Here is a 23,760-nt window from a genome sequence, read left to right as displayed (position 1 = left end):
AACCGTCATCGAACCCATCGTTCTACCATTCCTAGACCGGCAAGGGAACTTGCGGTTCCAACAGGACAATGCACGTCCGCATGTATCCCGTGCCACCCAACGTGCTCTAGAAGGTGTAAGTCAACTACCCTGGCCAGCAAGATCTCCGGATCTGTCCCCCATTGAGTATGTTTGGGACTGGATGAAGCGTCGTCTCACGCGGTCTGCACTTCCAGCACGAACGCTGGTCCAACTGAGGCGCCAGGTGGAAATGGCATGGCAAGCCGTTCCACAGGACTACATCCAGCATCTCTACGATCATCTCCATGGGAGAATAGCAGCCTGCATTGCTGCGAAAGGTGGATATACACTGTACTAGTGCCGACATTGTGCATGCTCTGTTGCCTGTGTCTATGTGCCTGTGGTTCTGTCAGTGTGATCATGTGATGTATCTGACCCCAGGAATGTGTCAATAAAGTTTCCCCTTCCTGGGACAATGAAGTCACGGTGTTCTTATTTCAATTTCCAGGAGTGTAGTTGGTGGACGAGCGATGGGTCACACCATCTCCGAGGTAGCCATGAAGGGGGCAACTTCCCATACGGCCATTTGACGAATGTACCGTGAATATCAGGAATCCAGTAAAGCATCAAATCTCCCACATTCCTGCGGCTGGATAATGAACCTGGAAGAACGGGAATGAAGAAAATCCTTCAACGTGACAGAAGTGCAACCCTTCCGCAAATTGTTGCAGATTTCAATGCTGGGTCATCAACAAGTGTCAGCGTGCGAACCACTCGACGAAAGGTCGTCGATAGGGGCTTTCGGAGTGGAAGGCCCACTCGTGTACCCTTGATGACTGCACGACTCAAAGCTTTACACCTCGCCTGGCCCCGTCAACTCAGATATTGGACGGTTGATGCCTGGAAAAGTGTTGCCTTGTCGGACGGGTGTCGTTTCAAGATGAATCGAGCGGATGGACGTATACGGATGTGGAGACAACTCCATGAACCTGTAGACCCTGCATGTCAGCAGGGGACTGTTCAAGCTAGTGAAGGCTTTGTAATGGTGTGGAGCGTGTGCAGTGGGAGTGATACGGGAGCTTTCATACATCTAGATACGATCCTGACAGGTGATACGTACGTAAGCATCCTGTCTGATCACCTGTATCCATTCATGTCCATTGTGCAATTGGCCAATTCCAGCAGGACAATGCGACATCAAATGGCTCTGAGCACTATGCGACTTAACTTCTGAGGTCATCAGTCGCCTAGAACTTAGAACTAATTAAACCTAACTAACCTAAGGACATCACACACATCCATGCCCGAGGCAGGATTCGAACCTGCGACCGTAGCGGTCACGCGTTTCCAGACTGAAGTGCCTTTATCCGCACGGCCACACCGGCCGGCACAATGCGACATCCCTCATGTCCAGAATTGTTACAGAGTGGCCGGCCGGTGTGCCCGTAGGGTCCTACGTGCTTCAGTGTGGAACCGCGTGACCGTTACGGTCGCAGGTTCGAATCCTGCCTCGGGCATGGATGTGTGTGATGTCCTTAGGTTAGTTCGGTTTAAGTAGTTCTAAGTTCTAGGGGACTGATGACCTCAGATGTTAAGTCCCATAGTGCTCAGAGCCATTTTGTTACAGAGTGACTCCAGCAACTCCAGCAACTATTCCGAGTTTAAAAACTTCCGCTAGCCACCAGACTGCCCAGACGTGAACATCATTATAGATGTTTGGGATGCCTAGCCACGTGCTGTTCAGAAGAGGTCTTCACATCCTCCTACTCTTACGGATTTATGGAGAGCCCTGCTGGATTCATGGTGACAGTTCCAACACTACTTCAGACATTATCAAGTCCATGTCACGTCGTGTTGCGGCAGTTTCGTGTGCTAGCGGGGGCCCTACGCGAAATTAGGCAGGTGTACCAGTTTCTTTGGCTCTTCTGTGTACATCTCTTAGTGGTTTCTTTGAAATTTTTATCATAGATGTAGTCCACCTCACACTCATAAATATCTGCGTCCTTCGTCGAGTCGTATAGTAATTTATTGTAAAAAAATGGCATAAAAAGTCGAAATTTGGAACTTTCACAAGCATGAAGAGGTTGTAAATTGTCATATGGTGCCACAGATTTAAATGTAGGCTGTCTGCGTACATATACTGTTTCACTTCATCAAATACTCGGCTTGAACTCTGTAAGAACCTTCCGCTACTAATTCTTTTTGCGCGTTCAACATATTGTCCGCCTTTCTATAAGCATGTGTGAATATTTGCATTCGCTCTGGAGCATCCGTATGTCTACCTTTGTAGGGCTCTGGCGGTCTCGGAAATACTGTGGCCGGCCGGTGTGGCCGAGCTGTTCTAGGCGCTTCAGTCTGCAACCGCGTGAGCGCTACGGTACTGTCTTGCTTGTCTCTTGCCTTTACTGGTTTAATGTTTGCTATATTTAACTTTGCGTCACAGAAAAGAGAATGTTATTAGCGAATATACAAATTTACTGAAGAGTTCTTAGTCTCCCAGTTGTAAGTAATCCAAACCGGTTTTAGTTGTGAGCCCTGAGGTTGGGCCATTACACACTACTGGCCATTAAAATTGCTACACCACGAAGATGACGTGCTACAGACGCAAATTTTAACCGACAGGAAGAAGATGCTGTGATATGCAAATGATTAGATTTTCAGAGCATTCACACAAGGGTAGAGCCAGTGGCAACACCTAGAACGTGCTGACATGAGGAAAGTTTCCAAACGATTTCTCATACACAAACAGCAGTTGACCGGCGTTGTGAAACGTTCTTGTGATGCCTCGTATAAGGAGGAGAAATGCGTACCATCACATTTCCGACTTTGATAAAGGTCCGATTGTAGCCTATCGCGTTTGCGGTTTATCGTATCGAGACATTGCTGCTCGCGTTGGTCGAGATCCAATGACTGTTAGCAAAATATGGAATCGGTGGGTTCAGGAGGGCAATACGGAACGCCGTACCAGATCCCAACGGCCTCGTATCACTAGCAATCGAGATGACAGGCATCTTATCCGCATGGCTGTAACGGATCGTGCAGCCACGTCTCGATCCCTGAATCAAAAGATGGGGACATTTGAAAGACAACAACCATCTGCACGAACTGTCCGACGAAGTTTGCAGCAGCGTGGACTGTCAGCTCGGAGACCATTGCAACGGTTCCCCTTGACTCTGCATCACAGACAGGAGCGCCTGCGATGGTGTACTCAACGACGAACCTGGGTGCACGAATGGCAAAACGTCATTTTTTCGGATGAATCCAGGTTCTGTTTACAGCATCATGATGGTCGCATCCGTGTTTGGCGACATCGCGGTGAACGCACATTGGAAGCGCGTATTCGTCATCGACATACTGGCGTATCATCCGGTCTGATGGTATGGGGTGCCATTGGTTACACCTCTCGGTCACCTGTTGTTCGCATTGACGACACTTTGAACAGTGGACGTTATATTTCAGATGTGTTACGACCCGTGGTTCTACCCTTCATTCGATCTCTGCAAAACCCAACATTTCAGCAGGATAATGCACGACCGCATGTTGCAGGTCCTGTACGTGCCTTCCTGGATACAGAAAATGTTTGACTGCTGCCCTGACCAGCACATTCTCCAGGTCTCTCACCAATTGAAAACTACTGTGCTATCGTGTTGAAGCTGCATGGGCAGCTGTACCTGTACACGCCATCCAAGCTGAGTTTGACTCAATGTCCAGGCGTATCAAGGCCGTTATTACGGCCAGAGGTGGTTTTTCTGAGTACTGATTTCTCAGGATCTATACACTCAAATTGCGTGAAAATGTAATCACATGTCAGTTGTAGTATAATATACTTGTCCAATGAATACTCGTTCATCATCTGCATTTCTTCTTGGTGTAGCAATTTTAATGGCCCGTAGTGTATCTTGGACGAATACAGTCTACGAGACAGCACTCACTGCATGCACGAACGACTGTCACTTGCGCACAGGCAGAATCTGCTCTCTTCACTGAAGACCACTACGCACCATTCCACCTTACAAGTTGGTCTCTGATGGCACCAGACGAGCTGTGCAGGCCAGTGCTGTGAGGCCAGTGGATTACGGGCTAGAGGTGTGCGTGCCAGTAGTCCCACTGATAATAACTGGTTGGCAACAGTTCGTGTTGACCGGCCTAGGCTCATGATCCCTCTTGTACATAGTGTGTGTTGCGGTCGCATGTAGTAAGCTTTGCTTCACGCAGTGGAGAATGGCAAAACAGAGGCACGCCGGCGACCGAGGCATTGCGAAGCAAGCGCGGTACTAGTACCCTTGTTGACAGCAGCAGTCTACTAGCAGGCTGACACAAGGACGCACACAGACCGAGTGCCGAGTGAAGCCTGGAGAGTGCTGAGTAAGGGGAAGTGAGGCCAGCACGTTACACTGCAATATACTGCGGGAGTAATAACAAAAAACTACCACCGAGGGTAAAAAACGTCCTCCTGCCGGATATAAATAGCGGAGCGCGGGCACCAACAGAGAGAAGCCATTAGGAAGCAGTTCGGATCTGAGGACGGGCGTGGTCCGTGTCCGAATGTTCAATCTCCGTAGGTAACGATTCCGCAAGTCTGTTCCAGCTCGCCGCCAGATGTCAACTTCAGCTCTGGGGGTCGGCCCGAGTTCGGTCGGCACTATGGCTGACTAACTACAGGGAGAACTTCCAGGATCGGCCGCAGCGCAGTCTTGATCACAGGCGCTGCCGGGGACTGACGCCCGGAGCTCATGGCAACCCGGCTCATGGTCCGTGCGTGGCGGACATCGCGACTGACGGCTTCCCAGCCGCCAGTGCAGCATGTGTCGCCAGCTGACCTCACGGCGACGCGGCTCTGTGGCCGAGCGGCGACGAGTTCATCTCGACCTCAGGGCATCCTGGCTTCAGCGGAGCACTGGTGGCCTGAGGCTCCCGAGTGCGATCAGCGGCGCGCGTGGCGCTCATTGTCGGAGAATCTGCACAGCAGCAGCCAGGCGGAGCCATCCGCAGGGCTGGGCAGCGACGACGAGGGGGAAATTGTAAAGAAAGTTCAATAAATAATTGTATAACTCCATGCCGTCTCAGTCTTTGGCGCAGCCACTGTGTCTGCTGCGACAAAGTAGCGGCGGGCGTCATAACAAGTGGTGTCAGAAGTCAGCTGCACTATCTACCTCTGCTGCCCTTGATCAACGACGATCCTAATGGACGTTTGTACTGTGAGAACATCTAGAACCTCGTCTATCAGTGTGAGAATGTTCAAGTGATCACTGATTCCAGTATCGTTACGCAGCTGACGCAACACATTTATCTTGTAATTCTCCAAAAGCGCCACCCAGCCACTCCCAAGGCCTCAATCTGACCCCTTTCAAACTCGCTGAGTAGTGTACTGGAAGCGCGAATGTGACTCTGTGGCATGGTCGCCTGCTTGCTTCACATGTTCACGCCACACTGAGCCTTCTGGCTGTGAGCACTCCACAGACACAGATAGCGTTCTGGTAGCTATGCCACTCCCCAGTCTGTTGTTGGCCCATTCCCCACATGGCATATGCATCATTGGATGAAGACTGACTCCCTCCTTCCAGGTTGGTTCATATGGCTCTGAGCACTATGGGACTTAACTTATGAGGTCATCAATCACCTAGAACTTAGAACTACTTAAACCTAACTAACCTAAGGACATCACACACATCCATGCCCGAGGCAGCATTCGAACATGAGACGGTAGCGGTCGCGCGGTTCCACACTGTAGTGCATAGAACCGCTCGGCCGCTCCATCCGACCCTCCTTCCATTTGTACTTTTTTTCTGGCAGTGTAGAAGCTTTAGGAATATGAGGCTGTAGAAAATATGTCAGCATTGGATGGACAGATTGAGTAAGTACTGAGGAACTACTGAGTCAGTTGAGGAGAAATGAAATTCGTGCCATTACTAAAAGAACGGATTGGTTGACGGGGAATATCCAGGTGCATCATGGAATCCTCAGTTTGATACTTCCAGGAAGTGTGGGAAGTCCAAATGGATCTTGCTAGGAAGTGTGGCAGATCCAGATAGATGGCTTGAGTACAGTATGTAGATGCAGGAGGATGTAGGTTGCAGCAGTTGTTCAGAGAAGAAGAGGCTCGCACAGGATGGAGTAGCGTGAAGAGCTGCACCAAACCAGCTTTTGGAGTGGAGACCACAGAACAGGATAATCTTTGGAGGGTTCGATAGTGGTGCCCTTACCTCATCTATGTCCTGGACTTCATCTGGAGGCTCCAACGGGTCGAGGCCATCGTCGACGACTGCGTGTCGCAGTTTCACCAGGAAGTCGTCCACGTACCCACCGTATGAGCGCTGGCTCCAGAAACTGCCATCCCTGCAACAGCGGAAAGGAAATAAACCCTACCAACTCAACTTCAGTCGCTTCGTGTGTGTCATGTTTAGCGCCATCAGAAGCTCAGATTCCTCATGAAGACATTCACCCTAGTCCCTGTACCGTTCTTCGCCATGACTGCTAATTAACAACAGTTTTCGTTCGTCATCCTTCCTCTATGAGGAATTTAAAACCCTTATCTCGGGACAGGAGCATGTGGAGGAGCTATGGCTCAAGTTTAAAAGAACACTTGACCATAAACTGGACACATACACTATGTGATGAAAAGTATCTTGGCATCCGGCTGAAAATGACTTACGTACATGGCGGCGTTCGTCGGTATTTGCTGCAATTCAGTATGGTGTTGGCCCATCCTTTTCCTTAATGACAGCTTCCACTCTCGCAGGCATATGTTCAATCAGGTGCTGGAAGGTTTCTTGGGGAATGGCAGCCCATTCTTCACAGAGTGCTGCACTGAGGAGAGGCATCGATGTTGGTCCGTGAGGCCTGGCACAAAGTTGGTGTGCCAAAACATCCCACAGATGTTCTATAGGATTCAGGTCAGGGCTCTGTGCAGGCCAGTCCACTACAGGGATGTTATTGTTGTGTAACCACTCCACCACAGGCTGTGAATTTTGAACAGGTGTTCGATCGTGTTGAAGATACAATCGTCATCCCCGAATTGCTCTTCAACAGTGGGAAGCAAGAAGGTGCTTACAACATCAATGTAGGCCTGTGCTGTGATATTGCCACGCAAAACAACAAGGTGTGCAAGCCCCCTCCATGAAAAACACGACTACACCATAACAACACCGCCTTCAGATTTGTTGGCACAATACACGCAGGCAGACGACGTTCACCGGGCATTGGCCACACCCACACCCTGTCATAGAATCACCACATTGTGTACCGTGATTCGTCGCTCAATACAACGTTATTCCACTGGTCAGTCGTCCAATGTTTATGCTCCTTAGACCAAGCGAGGCGTCGTTTGTCATTTACCGGCGTGATGCGCGGCCTATGAGCAGCCGCTCCACCATGAAATATAAGTTTTCTCACCTCCCACCTGTCACAGAACTTGCAGTGGATCCTGATGCAGTTTGGAATTCTTGTGTGATGGTCTGGATAGATGTCTACCTATTACGCATTACGAACCTCTTCAACTGTCGGCAGTCTCCGTCAGTCAATAGACGAGGTCGGCCTGTACGCTTTTGTGCTGTACGTGTCCCTTCACGTTTCCACTTCACTATCACGCCCGAAACAGTGGATTTAGCGATGTTTAGGAGTGTGGAAATCTCGCGTACAGACGTATGACACAAGTGACACCCAACCACCTGACCACCTTCAAAGTCAGTTAGTTCCGCGGAGTGCCCCATTCTGTTCTCACACAATGTGTAATCACTACTCAATTCGCTGATATTGAGTACCTGGCAGCACAGTGCATCTAATATGAAAGACGTATGTTTTTGGGGGTGACCGGCTACTTTTGATCACATAGTGTATGTATATTGTAGAATAAATTCACTGTAAAAAGAACTTTTGAAGAAACAGATACTGAACAGTAGATATAAAACAAAGCATAGGGCTGTGGATGTAGAGATGCTGAATGAAACGCTTTTGGAAAGAAGTCAGAAAAGCCATGTGTGGAGACCTCACTGACTACTGAGCAGAACACTGTCAAATCCTCTTTCACAAACCCCAAAGAAATTCTGGTCGTATGAGAAGGCTGTTTCTGACATCAAAATCAGCGTCCAGCCACTGGCGTAGGAAACAGCAATTGAAAATGAGGGTAGCAAAGCCAATGCAGAAATGCTGAACTCCGTTTTCAAACGTTCCATAAATGAGTGAAATACGTATTAGTGTCACTAGCGTGGAGGAGCAGCTGGAATGTTAAAATTGAACAAAGCTCCAGGGCTCTATGGAATTCGTATCGGATGCTATGCTGATTTTTGCGGCTGAGTTAACCCCTCTTTTAACTAGTATCAATGGCAGATCCCTGGAACAAAAGACCTTGCCTAGTTGCTGGAAGAAAGCACAAGTCCCACCCATCTACAAGAAAAGTAGTAGTCGAGATCCACAAAACTATAGTCCAATATCCTTGACATTGATTCGATGTAGAATCTTAGAACACATTCCGAGTTCAAACATAGAGAGGTACGTTGAAGAGAATGACCTTGTTACTACCAACCAGCATGGATTTCCAAAACATCGATCACGTGAAAACCGACTCGCACTTTTCTCACATGAACTTTAAGACTCTTGAAGATAGACGTAAACTACCCTGAGAAAATCTTTAACAAAGTCCAAGAACAGGATTTAAATGATGACTCTAGCAATATGCTACAACCCCCTACGTATCGCTCACATAGTGATTATGAGGATAAGATTATAACAATTACTGCACGCACAAATATATTCAAACAATCATTCTTCCTGCTCTCCATATGTGAATGAAACAGAAAGAAACCCTAATAAGCAGTATAGTGGGCGCACTTCTGCCGGGCTCTTCACAGTCTTTGGAAGAGTAAACAGGGTGGTCCATTGATCGTGAGCGAGCCAAATATCTCACGAATTAAGCGTCAAACGAAAAAACTACAAAGAACGAAACTTGTCTAGCTTGAAGGGGGAAACCAGATGGCGATATGGTTGGCCCGCTAGATGGCGCTGCGATAGGTCAAAGGGATATCAACTGCGTTTCTTTAAATAGGAACCCCCATTTTTATTACATATTCGTGTAGTACGTAAAGAAATATGACTGTTTTAGTTGGACCACTTTTTCCGCTTTGTGACAGATGGCGCTGTAATAGTTACAAACATATGGCTCACAATTTTAGACCAACAATTCGTAGCAGGTAGGTTTTATAAATTAAAATACAGATCGTAGGTTGTTGTTGTTGTTGTTGTGGTCTTCAACATCACCCGACTTAATTCGACTACATTCCATTATCCTCGTTTTGCTTTTGTTCATGTTCATCTTATATCCTCCCTTCAAGACACCATCCATTCCGTTCAACTGCTCTTCCAAGTCCTTTGCTGTCTCTGACAGAATTACAATGTCATCGGCGAACCTCAAAGTTTTTACTTCTTCTCCATGAATTTTAATACCTACTCCGAATTTTTCTTTTGTTTCCTTTACTGCTTGCTCAATATACAGATTGAATAACATCGGGGAGAGGCTACAACCCTGTCTTACTCCCTTCCCAACCGCTGCTTCCCTTTCATGTCCCTCGACTCTTATAACTGCCATCTGGTTTCTGTACAAATTGTAATAGCCTTTCGCTCCCTGTATTTTACCCCTGCCACCTTCAGAATTTGAAAGAGAGTATTCCAGTTAACATTGTCAAAAGCTTTCTCTAAGTCTACAAATGCTAGAAACGTAGGTTTTCCTTCCCTTAATCTTTCTTCTAAGATAAGTCGTAAGCTCAGTATTTCCGCACGTGTTCCAGTATTTCTACGGAATCCAAACTGATCTTCCCCGAGGCCGGCTTCTACTAGTTTCTCCATTCGTCTGTAAAGAATTCGTGTTAGTATTTTGCAGCTGTGGCTTATTAAACTGATTGTCCGGTAATTTTCACATCTGTCAACACCTGCTTTCTTTGGGATTGGAATTATTATATTCTTCTTGAAGTCTGAGGGTATTTCACCTGTTTCATACATCTTGCTCACCAGATGGTAGAGTTTTGTCAGGACTGGCTCTCCCAAGGCCGTCAGTAGTTCCAATGGAATGTTGTCTACTCCGGGGGCCTAGTTTCGACTTAGGTCTTTCAGTGCTCTGTCAAACTCTTCACGCAGTATCGTATCTCCCATTTCATCTTCATCTACATCCTCTTCCATTTCCATAATATTGTCCTCAAGTACATCGCCCTTGTATAGACCCTCTATATACTCCTTCCACCTTTCTGCTTTCCCTTCTTTGCTTAGAACTGGGTTTCCATCTGAGCTCTTGATGTTCATACAAGTGGTTCTCTTATCTCCAAAGGTCTCTTTAATTTTCCTGTAGGCAGTATCTATCTTACCCCTAGTGAGAAAAGCCTCTACATCCTTACATTTGTCCTCTAGCCATCCATGCTTAGCCATTTTGCACTTCCTGTCGATCTCATTTTTGAGACGTTTGTATTCCTTTTTGCCTGCTTCATTTCCTGCATTTTTATATTTTCTCCTTTCATCAATTAAATTCAATATTTCTTCTGTTACCCAAGGATTTCTACTAGCCCTCGTCTTTTTACCTATTTGATCATCTGCTGCCTTCACTACTTCATCCCTCAAAGCTACCCATTCCTCTTCTACTGTATTTCTTTCCCCCATTCCTGTCAATTGTTCCCTTATGCTCTCCCTGAAACTCTGTACAACCTCTGATTCTTTCAGTTTATACAGGTCCCATCTCCTTAAATTCCCACCTTTTTGCAGTTTCTTCAGTTTTAATCTACAGGTCATAACCAACAGATTGTGGTCAGAGTCCACATCTGCCCCTGGAAATGTCTTACAATTTAAAACCTGGTTCCTAAATTTCTGTCTTACCATTATATAACCTATCTGATACCTTTTAGTATCTCCAGGGTTCTTCCATGTATACAACCTTCTATCATGATTCTTAAACCAAGTGTTAGCTATGATTAAGTTGTGCTCTGTGCAAAATTCTACCAGAGGGCTTCCTCTTTCATTTCTTAGCCCCAATCCATATTCACCTACTACATTTCCTTCTCTCCCTTTTCCTACACTCGAATTCCAGTCACCCATGACTACTAAATTTTCGTCTCCCTTCACTATCTGAATAATTTCTTTTATTTCATCATACATTTCTTCAATTTCTTCGTCATCTGCAGAGCTAGTTGGCATATAAACTTGTACTACTGTAGTAGGTGTGGGCTTCGTATCTATCTTGGCCACAATAATGCGTTCACTAAGCTGTTTGTAGTAGCTTACCCGCGTTCCTATTTTCCTATTCATTATTAAACCTACTCCTGCATTACCCCTATTTGACTTTGTGTTTATAACCCTGTAGTCACCTGACCTGAAGTCTTGTTCCTCCTGCCACCGAACTTCACTAATTCCCACTATATCTAACTTTAACCTATCCATTTCCCTTTTTAAATTTTCTAACCTACCTGCCCGATTAAGGGATCTGACATTCCACGCTCCGATCCGTAGAATGCCAGTTTTCTTTCTCCTGATAACGACATCCTCTTGAGTAGTCCCCGCCCGTAGATCCGAATGGGGGACTATTTTACCTCTGGAATATTTTACCCAAGAGGACGCCATCATCATTTAATCATACAATAAAGCTGCATGCCCTCGGGAAAAATTACGCCCGTAGTTTCCCCTTGCTTTCAGCCGTTCGCAGTACCAGCACAGCAAGGCCGTTTTGGTTATTGTTACAAGGCCAGATCAGTCAATCATCCAGACTGTTGCCCCTGCAACTACTGAAAAGGCTGCTGCCCCTCTTCAGGAACCACACGTTTGTCTGGCCTCTCAACAGATACCCCTCCGTTGTGGTTGCACCTACGGTACGGCCATCTGTATCGCTGAGGCACGCAAGCTTCCCCACCAACGGCAAGGTCCATGGTTCATGGGGGGGGGGGGGGGGGGGGGAGATCGTAGGTACGTTTGAATATTTTATTTCGGTTGATCCAATGTGATACGTGTACATTTGTGAACTTATCATTTCTGATAACGCATGCTGTTACAGCGTGATTACCTGTAAATACCACATTAATGCAATAAATGCTCAAAATTATGTCCGTCAAACTCAATGCATTTGGCAATACGCGTAACGACATTCCTCTCAACAGAGAGTAGTTCGCCTTCCGTAATGTTCGCACATGCATTGACAATGCGCTGACGCATGTTGTCAGGCGTTGTCGGTGGATCACGATAGCAAATATCCTTCAACTTTCCCCACAGAAAGAAATCCGGGGACGTCAAATCTGGTGAACGTGTGGGCTTCGACGACCAATCCACCTGTCATGAAACATGCTATTCAACACCGCTTCAACCGCACGCGAGTTAAGTGCCGGACATCCATCATGTTGGTAGCACATCGCCATTCTGTCATGCAGTGAAACATCTTGTAGTAACATCGGTAGAACATTACGTAGGAAATCAGTATATAGTGCACCATTTAGATTGCTATCGATAGAATGGCGGACAATTATCCTTTCTCCCATAATGCCGCACCATACATTATCCCGCCAAAGACGCTGATGTTCCACTTGTCGCACCCATCGTGGATTTTCCGTTGCCCAATAGTGTAAATTATGCCGGTTTACGTTACCGCTGTTTGTGAATGACGCTTCGTCGCTAAATAGAACGCGTGCAAGAAATCTGTCATCGTAACGTAATTTCTCTTGTGCCCAGTGGCAGAACTGTACACGACGTTCAAAGTCATCGCCATGCAATTCCTGGTGCATAGAAATATGGGACGGGTGCAATCGATGTTGATGTAGCATTCTCAACACCGACATTTTTTAGATTCCCGATTCTCGCGCAATTTGTCTGTTATGTGCGGATTAGCCGTGACAGCAGCTAAAACATCTCCTTGGCCATCATCATTTGTTGCCGATCGTGGTTGACGTTTCACATGTGGCTGAACACTTCCTGTTTCCTTAAATAACGTAACTATCCGGTGAACGGTCCGGACACTTGGATGATGTCGTCCGGGATACCGAGCAGCATACACAGCACACGTCCGTTGGGCATTTTGATCACAATAGCTATACCATATCGACGTTTTCCGCAATTGGTAAACAGTCCATTTTAATACGGGTAATGTATCACGAAGCAAATACCGTCCGCACTGTCGGAATGTTACGTGATACCACATACTTACACGTTTGTGATTATTACAGCGCCATTTATCACAAACGAAAAAAGTGGCGCAACTAAAACATTCATATTTCTTTAGGTACTACACGAATATGTAAAAAAATGGATGTTCCTATTTTTTAAAAAAACTCAGTTGATATCCGTTTGACCTATGGCAGCGGCATCTAGCGGGCCAACCATAGCGCCATCGGGTTTCCCTCTTCAAGCTAGACGAGTTTCGTTCTCTGTTGTTTTATCGTTTGATACTTATTTCGTGAAATATTTGGCCCGGTCACGATCAATGGACCATCCTGCAGATGTGGATCTAGACGTACGTGCCCCGTGTCGTTTACACTTCATTGCAAGCCATCCTGGCTCACATTTCAGCAAGATAACGCCCGCCCGGATACGGCAAGTGTTTCTACTGCTATACTATACCTTTGCTAGCGAGGTAACCGGATCTCTCCCCAATTTAAAATATTGAGAGCATTGCGGCCAGGGACCTCGAACAAAGCTCGGGATTTTGAGGATGTAATGCGCCAGTCTTGGAGAGAATTTGGCATGATCTACATCTACGTCCATACTCGGCAAGCCACCTGACGGTGTGTGGCGGAGGGTACCCTGAGTACCTCTATCGGTCCTCCCTTCTATTCCAGTCTCGTATTATTCGTGGAAAGAAAGATTGTCGGTATGCCTCTGTGTGGGCTCTAATCTCTCTGATTTTATCCTCATGGTCTCTTCACGAGATATACGTAGGAGGGAGCAATATACTGCTTGACTTTTCGGAAAAGGTATGTTCTCGAAATTGTAACAAAAGCCCGTACCGAGCTACTGAGCGTCTCTCCTGCAGAGTCTTCCACTGGAGTTTATCTGTCATTTCCGTAACGCTTTCGCGATTACTAAATGATCCTGTAACGAAGCATGCTGCTCTCCGTTGGATCGTCTATCTCTTCTATCAACCCTATCTGGTACGGATCCCACACTGTTGAGCAGTATTCAAGTAGTCGGCGAACTTCCTTTGTTTTCGGATTGCATTTCCTTAGGATTCTTCCAATGAATCTCTGCTTTAACGACGATCAACTTTATATGATCATTCCAATTTAAATCACTCCTAATGCGTACTTCCAGATAATTTATGGAATTAACTGCTTCCAGTTGCTGACCTGCTATTTTGTAGCTCAATGATAAGGGATCTATCTTTCTATGTATTCGCAGCACATTACACTTGTCTACATTGAGATTCAATTGCCATTCCCTGCACCATGCGTCAATTCACTGCAGATCCTCCTGCATTTCAGTACAATTTTCCATTGTTATAACCTCTCTATACACCACAGCATCATCTGCAAAAAGCCTCAGTGAATTTCCGATGTTATCCACAAGGTCATGTATGTATACTGTGAATTGTAACGGTCCTATGACACTCCCCTGCGGCACACCTGAAATCACTCTTACTTCGGAAGACTTCTCTCCATTGAGAATGACATGCTGCGTTCTGCTATCTAGGAACTTTTCAATCCAATCACACAATTGGTCTGATAGTCTATATGCTCTTACTTTGTTCATTAAACGACTGTGGGGAACTGTATCGAACGCCTTGCGGAAGTCAAGAAACACGGCATCTACATGGGAACCCGTGTCTATGGCCCTCTGAGTCTCGTGGACGAATTGCGCGAGCTGGGTTTCACACGACCGTCTTTTTCGAAACCCATGCTGATTCCTACAATTTCTAGTCTCCAGAAAAGTCATTATACTGGAACGTAATACGTGTTCCAAAATTCTACAACTGATCGACGTTAGAGATATAGGTCTATAGTTCTGCACATCTGTTCGACGTCCCTTCTTGAAAACGGGGGTGACCTGTGCCCTTTTCCAATCCTTTGGAACGCTACGCTCTTGTAGAGACCTACCGTACACCACTGCAAGAAGGGGGGCAAGTTCCTTCGCGTACTCTGTGTAAAATCGAACTCGTATCCAATCAGGTGCGGTGGCCTTTCCTCTTTTGAGCGATTTTAATTGTTTCTCTGTCCCTTTCGTCTATTTCGATATCTACCATTTTGTCATCTGTGCGACAATCTAGAGAAGGAACTACAGTGCGATCTTCCTCTGTGAAACAGCTTTGGAAAAAGACATTTAGTATTTCGGCGTTTAGTCTGTCATCCTCTGTTTCAGTACCATTAAGACCAAAATTTCTTAGGATTTTCTGCCAAGTCAGTACATAGAACTTTACTTTCGAATTCATTGAACGCCTCTCGCAGAGCCCTCCTCACACTACATTTCGCTTCTCGTAATTTTTGTTTGTCTGCAAGGCTTTGTCATGATCCCTCACGAGGACATCCAACAATTCAGTCCATCAGTGCCAAGATGAACAGCTACTCGCATAAACGGCAAAGATGGACTATTTGATTACTGACTTGCTCAATTTGTGAAGTTCTTTCTCTAGAATAAATCATGCAATTCTTTTCGAAATTGTAATGATTTGTTTGCCTGCACATGTATATCACGTCTACCGATGTCCGTCTCATTCCGATTACTCCTTCCTTGTGCACTGTTGTTTTCCTTTTGTCTTAGTGTGTATTTCGTTTTGCTATAAGTTTTTGATTTTCCATTATGTCCTTGAATATGTCCAGACGACTTAAACAACTGCCACCGGTGGTCATCTCAGTAACAACTGCATTCCAAGAAGTGATGGCCTCATGAATTCTCTCTGGGACACTGAGGGATCATGCATAATCTAAGAAGTCCTAAGTGTGGCATGTTTGCGAGTAGGCGCAAAAGTCCTGTTGAGATAACTACTCATTTTGCCTTACGTGCAGTCGCAGAGTACGGATTGATAGTGAGCCAAAAAAGATAAAGTGTCAAGGAACAGTGAGGTAAGGGACAAACTCAGAAAACTCGGGGAAAACTTGGCTGGAACAAGTGAAGGAATCCTTGCCACCGTAGAAGCAAAATAACGCACAATGGGCGAAGCAAGGATGGCATAAGAGGCTGATTAACAGAGGCGAAGAGGGCATTCCTGGCCAAGATAAGCATAACAGTACAGAACATAAACCTTACGCTAGGGGAAAAAAGCTGCGAACGTACGTTTAGAACATGGAAAATAACCTCAAAAAATTTTGGTCGTACGTAAAATCTATGAACGCTACAAATAATTCAATACCTTCTCTTGCTGACAGTACTGATGATGATAAACAAAAGGCCGAAATTGTAAACCTAGCTTTCAAAAACTCGTTTACGGTAGAGGTCTGCAGCACCATTCTCCCTTTCAACTATCGAACAAACGCAAGGATAGCTGACATAGTGTTTAGTGTATCTGTTATTGTAAGCCAATTAAGATCCTTAGAAGCCACACGGTATCCCCGTAAGATTTTATGTTGACCATGCTACAAATATAGCACCATTCTTATCCATCAAGTATCAGAGATCATTGGAGCCGGCCGCTGTGGCCGTGCGGTTCTAAGCGCTTCAGTTTCGAACCGCGTGACCGCTACGGTCGCAGGTTCGAATCCTGCCTCGGGTATGGGTGTGTGTGATGTCCTTAGGTTAGTTAGGTTTAAGTAGTTCTAAGTTCTAGGGGACTGATGACCTCAGTAGTTAAGTCCCAGAGTGCTCAGAGCCACTTGAACCATTTTTTAGATCATTGGAACAGCGGAAAGTTCCACGGGACTGGAAGAAGGCCAAGGTCATAGCAATCTGTAAAAAGGGTGGAAAGTCGGATGCACATAATTACCGGCCAATTTCACTGACATCGATTTGTTGTAGAATCATGGGATATATTTTGTGTTAAGACATAATGACCTTTCTAGACTCTGAGAAGCTCATCTGCAGAAACCAGCACGGTTTTAGGAAACAGCGGTCATGCGAGACACAGCTGGCCCTCTTTGTGCATGATGTACAACGTGCTCTAGATACCGGCTCCCAGGTTGATACCATATTTCTTGACTTTAGAAAGGCGTTCGTCTCAGTTCCGCACTGTCGCTTGGTACAAAAAGTGCGCACTTACGGTCTATCCAATGACATATGCGGTTGGATAGAAAGTTTTCTAACAGACAGGGAGCAGTATGTCGTCCTGAACGGGGTAACTTCAACAGAAACAAAAGTAACTTCAGGTGTGCCCCAGGGTAGAGCACTAGGTCCTCTGCTTTTTACGATTTACATAAACGATCTGGTTGATGGTACTGACAGCGACTGTTTGCTGATGATGCTGCAGTAGTATCACACGAAAGTTGTGAACAAGTCAATGAGGATTTGCAGAAAATAAATGCGTGGTGTAATGACTGGCAGTTATCTCTCAATATTAGTAAGTATAACCTACTGCGTATAACAAGGCGAAATTCCCCATTAATGTATGAGTACAAAATAAACAATCAGTCTTTGGAAGCCGTAACGTCCGTCAAGTATCTTGGTGTGACTATTCGAAATGATCTCAAATGGAATGATCAGATTTCACAAGTAACGGGTAAGGCGAACTCTAGATTGCGGTTTATTGGTACAATCCTGAAGCGATGCAGTCCTTCAACAAATGAAATAGCTTACAATACGTTAGTTCGTCCAGTCTTGGAGTATTATTCGTCTGCATGGGACCCTTAGCAGTTGGGTCTGATTCAAGGGATTGAGAAGGTCCAAAGAAGAGCGGCAAGATTCATGACTGGTACATTTAATTATCGCGAAAGCGTTACAAATCTCATAGAAAGTTTGTAGTGGAACACTCTGGCAGATAGAAGACGCACTAAACGGAAGGGGCTGGTCATTAAATTCCGAAATCCGGTTCTCACCGAGGATGTACAGCAAATATTGTTACCACCAACTCTCAAATCGGGCAGTGATCATAAGATAAGGGAAATTAGAGCTCGTACTGAGGCGTTCAGACAGTCGTTTTTCCCTCGCGCGATCCGTGAGTGGAACAGAGGGGGGGAAATATGACTTTGGTTCAAATGGTTCAAATGGCTCTGAGCACTATGGGACTTAACATCTGTGGTCATCAGTCCCCTAGAACTACTTAAACCTAACTAACCTAAGGACATCACACAACATCCAGTCATGACGAGGCAGAGAAAATCCCTGACCCCGCCGGGAATCGAACCCGGGAACCCGGGCGCGGGAAGCGAGATCGCTACCGCACGACCACGAGCTGCGGACAAAATATGACTTTGGCGCGAATTGTGCCCTCCGCCACACACCACTTGGTGCATAGCTGAGTATATGTGTAGATGTAGATGGAATTGTGCTGAAAAACGGGAAAAGAAGAAAATGGGCGCATTTGAAAATTAAGAATAATGGGGAGATACCGCAATAAATGAGGGGAATCGTCTAGGTAAATAATTTGTAGAAAAATTTAACAAGAAGGAGGACCACGGTAGCTAAAAGTACGTATCTATGGTCCCAGAGAACGAATTTCGTCGTAGTAAAGGCATCGAGGCAGAAACTGTAGCGGAAGACAAAGAAGCCAGAAGGAATATTAAAGAGAGCCCAAATAAAAGGAGCTTAGATTCAGAACAATTTAAGGCCTGATAGTAGCCTTCTATTTGTACTCGTCAACCTGTATTTTGACAATAGCACAGCAGCTTACGAACGATTATGGTGGCTGCGTGCCGATAAGTGTAGACACAACTCTATGTCTGTTCCATCGTCTTCTCAATCACTGCACTCCCTCCTATTTCTCTACAACTCTTTCACTGCCTTCTGAACAGCACAGCAGAAATACTCATTCTCAGTGAAAGTCTCTCTGTATCATCACATAGCACTAGCATGTTCTCTAAATCATTTTCTGTAGTAGGAACCCAACTTTTGGACAATATTCCTCAAAATATTAATAACTTCAAAAGACATCTTATGGTCCACCTTCTGCCACAATCGCCATCTCTGCTACAATCTGTGCAGCTTTCTCTCTCCAATTCCCCCCCCCCCCCCCCTCTCCAGAATTTTCTCGTGCCCTTGTCGGCACAGTTCTCTGTTTACATCCTGTTCTTTCCTAACAGCCATTGTGCACTATTATTTCAATCTTCTCGTTTTCCTATACCCATTCTGCTCCTGATTATACTAAATATGGCTTCAAATGTGACATGCTAATCCATATCGTCCTAAAAGCTCTTTATATTATTATTATCGGGAAGTTTTCTAATATACAGAGTGCAGAAAAAAAGATCATCCGATTTGGAACTATATTTCTGAAACTAATAAACATATACAATGAATTTGGTTTTTTGATGAATGGAAAAATCAAAAAGTTCTTTTCCTTCCTTTTATAGGTGTTCAATATCTACATCTACATCTACATCTACATTCAAACTCCGCAAGCCACCCAACGGTGTGTGGGGTAGGGTACTTTACGTGCCCCTGTCATTACCACCCTTTCCTGTTCCAGTCGCGTATGGTTCGCGGGAAGAACGACTGCCGGAAAGCCTCCGTGCGCGCTCGAATCTCTCTAATTTTACATTCGTGATCTCCTCGGGAGGTATAAGTATGGGGAAGCAATATATTCGATACCTCATCCAGAAACGCACCCTCTCGAAACCTGGACAGCAAGCTACACCGCGATGCAGAGCGCCTCTCTTGCAGAGTCTGCCACTGGAGTTTGCTAAACATCTCCGTAACGCTATCACGTTTACCAAATAACCCTGTGACGAAACGCGCCGCTCTTCTTTGGATCTTCTCTATCTCCTCTGTCAACCCGACCTGGTACGGATCCCACACTGATGAGCAATACTCAAGTATACGACGAACGAGTGTTTTGTAAACCACCTCCTTTGTTGATGGACTACATTTTCTAAGGACTCTCCCAATGAATCTCAACCTGGCACCCGCCTTACCAACTATTAATTTTATATGATCATTCCACTTCAAATCGTTCCGTACGCATACTCCCAGATATTTGACAGAAGTAACTGCTATCAGTGTTTGTTCCGCTATCATATAATCATACAATAAAGGATCCTTCTTTCTATGTATTCGCAATACATTACATTTGTATATATTAAGGGTCAGTTGCCACTCCCTGCTCCAAGCGCCTATCCGCTGCAGATCTTCCTGCATTTCTGTGCAATTTTCTAATACTGCAACTTCTCTGTATACTACAGCATCATCTGCGAAAAGCCGCATCGAACTTCCGACACTATCTACTAGTACAAAATTGTTAAGGCTTTCGTGGCCACTTGTTGACAAACTGCCTATTGGCTTCTGTCTCGGGTTCTTCGGCCGACGTTCATCTAATGATTTTTCTGACGTTTCGCCAGCACGAGTGGCTGGCATTGTCAAAGCTTCACCCTCCATTGCCGGTGGTGAACTGGAGCCGAGCTCGCGGCCGCAGACTATATGTACCTGGCGCGCCAACGTCCGAGGGCTTCTCCGCGGTCATTTCCGGTGCGGTTCTCCTCTTGCTACCTGGTGTGGAGCCATGGTGAAGAACAGCTCGGTGAATTCCTGAGACACTTGAACAGCCTCCATGCCAACATAACATTTACTATGGAAGTAGAAAAGGACAAGAAACTGCCATTTCTAGATGTGCTGGTCACAAGGGACGGCGAAAACCTGGGACACAGCGTGTATCGAAAACCGACACACACGGACCGATACCTGCACAAACTGTCAAACCACCACCCGAGCCAGAAAAGAGGCATGATTAGTACACTCGTAACGAGAGCAGGACGAATATGTGAGCCTCAACACCTCAAACGAGAAATGCAACACCTGGAAACTGTTCTGAGGAGCAATGGGTACTCCACAAATTACATTAGAAGTGTAACAGAGCCAAACACTCGGCGAAGTAAGGAACCACAAAAAGAAATGTCAGGTACGGCCTTTCTGCCATACATTCCCAGAGTGACGGACAGAATCGGCCGTATATTGCGCAAACACGGCGTAAAGACGATTTTCAAACCGACAAGGAAGGAGAAAAGAGACCCACTTGCAATGTCGGGAATATACTGTATACCTTGCACATGTGGAAAAGTTTATGTCGGAATGACTGGATGATCCATTAACACCAGGATCAAAGAGCATAAGCGACTTTGCATGTTGGGGCAGGTGGAGAAATCGGCCGTGGCAGAGCACGCACTGAATGAGACCGACCACGTAATAAAATTCGCCGACACGGAAGTTCTGGCTGTAGAGAAGCACTATCACACGCGCTTGTTCAGAGAATCTGTGGAAATACAAAAACACGCGAACAGTTTGAACAAGAAAGAGGAAAGCCTTAAGGTAAACGGATCCTGGCTTCCCGTACTGCAGCGAACGACCGTCGCAGGTAGCAAGAGGAGAACCGCACCGGAAATGACCGCGGAGAAGCCCTCGGACGTTGGCGCGCCAGGTACATATAGTCTGCGCCCGCGAGCTCGGCTCCAGTTCACCACCGGCTATGGAGGGTGAAGCTTTGACAATGCCAGCCACTCGTGCTGGCGAAACGTCAGAAAAATCATTAGATGAACGTCGGCCGAAGAACCAGAGACAGAAGCCAATAGGCAGTTTGTCACTATCTACTAGGTCATTTATATATATTTATATATATGTCCCCCTTACGACGCACGTCGTATGTCAAGGGGGTATTCAAATTGTTCCCACACTGCACCGAACTTGTCTTGAGTTACAGCTATGCGATGCCTCAGTTCTTTTATCGTTGTCGGTAATGGAGGCACATAAACAAAGTCTTGTATATACCCCCACAAGAAATAATCACATACAGTCAGATCCGGTGAATCTGGAGGCAAATAATGTGAGGTTCAACCATTTGGTCCAGTACGGCTGATCTATTGTTCAGTAATCCGTCGATATAAAAATTGCCGCCAGTATGTCGGTGCCCTGTTGGTAAATGACGTCGTTCCAGTCAGCCTTCATCTGTGGGAAGAGGAAGTCTTCAAGCATATCGAGATATGTGCTTCGTGCAACAGTGTTCTCGGCAAAGAGATGGACCATATACATTTTCCTGTGAGCCGGCCGGTGTGGTCGAGCGGTTCTAGGCGCTTCAGTCTGGAACCGCGCGACCGCTACGGTCGCAGGTTCGAATCCTGCCTCGGGCACGGATGTGTGTGCTGTCATTAGGTTAGTTAGGTTTAAGTAATTCTAAGTTCTAGGGGACTGATGACCTCAGATGTTAAGTCCCACAGTGCTCAGATCCATTTGAACTGCACAAAAGCCATTAAATTTTGGGGAGTCCTTCTGACGTTGTACAACTTCATGTCGTTGTTCCGTACCCCCTACTCTCACATTATAACGGTTCACGTTTCCATTGAAATGGAATGTTGCCTCGTCACTAAACGCTAAGCGTGAAAGAAAACTGTCATCCTCCATTTTGCCAAGAACGAAATTACAGAATTCCACACGTTGTTGTTTGTCATTTCACGAAGAGCTTGCAGTAGCTGAATTTTGTACGGTCTTCCGTATAAATGTCGACGCAACACTCGCCAGACGTACGTCGGAGTCATGTTGAGCTGTCGAGCTGCACGGCGAACGGATTTCTGCGGACTCCTTGTGAAACTATGGCGGAATCGTTCGACCTCTGTGTCAGACACTTGGGGACGTCCAAGCGAAGTAGCCGCGCGGTCTAAAGCGTCTTGTCACCGTACGCGCGGCTGCCCCCGTCGGAGGTTCGAGTCCTCCCTCGGGCATGGGTGTGTGCGTTGTCCTTAGCGTATGTTAGATTAAATAGTTCCAATTTCCTTTACACGAAAAAGCTACTTCTTGAATGACATTTTCACTCTGCAGCGGAGTGTGCGCTGATATGAAACTTCCTGGCAGATTAAAACTGTGTGCCGGACCGAGACTCGAAATCGGGACCTTTGCCATTCGCGGGCAAGTGCTGTACCAAAAAGTAGGAGATGAGATACTGGCAAAAGTAAAGATGTGAGGACGGGGCGTGAGTCGTGCTTGGGTAGCTCAGATGGTAGAGCACTTGCCGGCGAAAGGCAAATGTCCCGAGTCTGAGTCTCGGTCCAGGACACAGTTTTAATCTACCAGGAAGTCTCAAGATATTTTCTGTTTCTCGGAATTGTTCATGCCATCGTCTGTGCTGCAGGACGATTCACACCATATCTAGTACGAAGTCACGCTCAACTGTTACTACCGAGCCGCACCGCGTAAAACGTAGAACTCTAAACGCTTTCTGTTGTCCCGACACCATTTTTACTAGAACTGAAGTGGCTGCACATTGCTGCTGCCTGTCGAGAACCATGTAAAACTCGAGAGTTTGCTCTTTCCAACAGTATGTTGTTCACACACACATCACAAATGATATAATACACTCCTGGAAATGGAAAAAAGAACACATTGACACCGGTGTGTCAGACCCACCATACTTGCTCCGGACACTGCGAGAGGGCTGTACAAGCAATGATCACACGCACGGCACAGCGGACACACCAGGAACCGCGGTGTTGGCCGTCGAATGGCGCTATCTGCGCAGCATTTGTGCACCGCCGCCGTCAGTGTCAGCCAGTTTACCGTGGCATACGGAGCTCCATCGCAGTCTTTAACACTGGTAGCATGCCGCGACAGCGTGGACGTGAACCGCATGTGCAGTTGACGGACTTTGACCGAGGGCGTATAGTGGGCATGCGGGAGGCCGGGTGGACGTACCGCCGAATTGCTCAACACGTGGGGCGTGAGGTCTCCACAGTACATCGATGTTGTCGCCAG

General features: G+C 46.2%; 1 protein-coding gene across 1 annotated transcript in view; it reads right to left on the bottom strand.

Moving 5' to 3' along the window:
* The window catches only part of LOC126215295 (uncharacterized), a 79,547-nt gene that overhangs the window by 25,965 nt on the left and 29,822 nt on the right, over positions 1-23,760 (bottom strand). Inside the window, exon 3 of the mRNA XM_049941981.1 lies at positions 6,204-6,336. Within this exon, the coding sequence (XP_049797938.1) occupies positions 6,204-6,336 (133 nt within the window). The remainder of the gene's footprint in view (positions 1-6,203; positions 6,337-23,760) is intronic.

Source organism: Schistocerca nitens, chromosome 12 (assembly GCF_023898315.1).
Source record: "Schistocerca nitens isolate TAMUIC-IGC-003100 chromosome 12, iqSchNite1.1, whole genome shotgun sequence".
Classification (NCBI taxonomy): domain Eukaryota; kingdom Metazoa; phylum Arthropoda; class Insecta; order Orthoptera; family Acrididae; genus Schistocerca; species Schistocerca nitens.
Note: the sequence above shows the minus strand (reverse complement) of the source record. Positions and strands in the feature narration are given on the sequence as shown.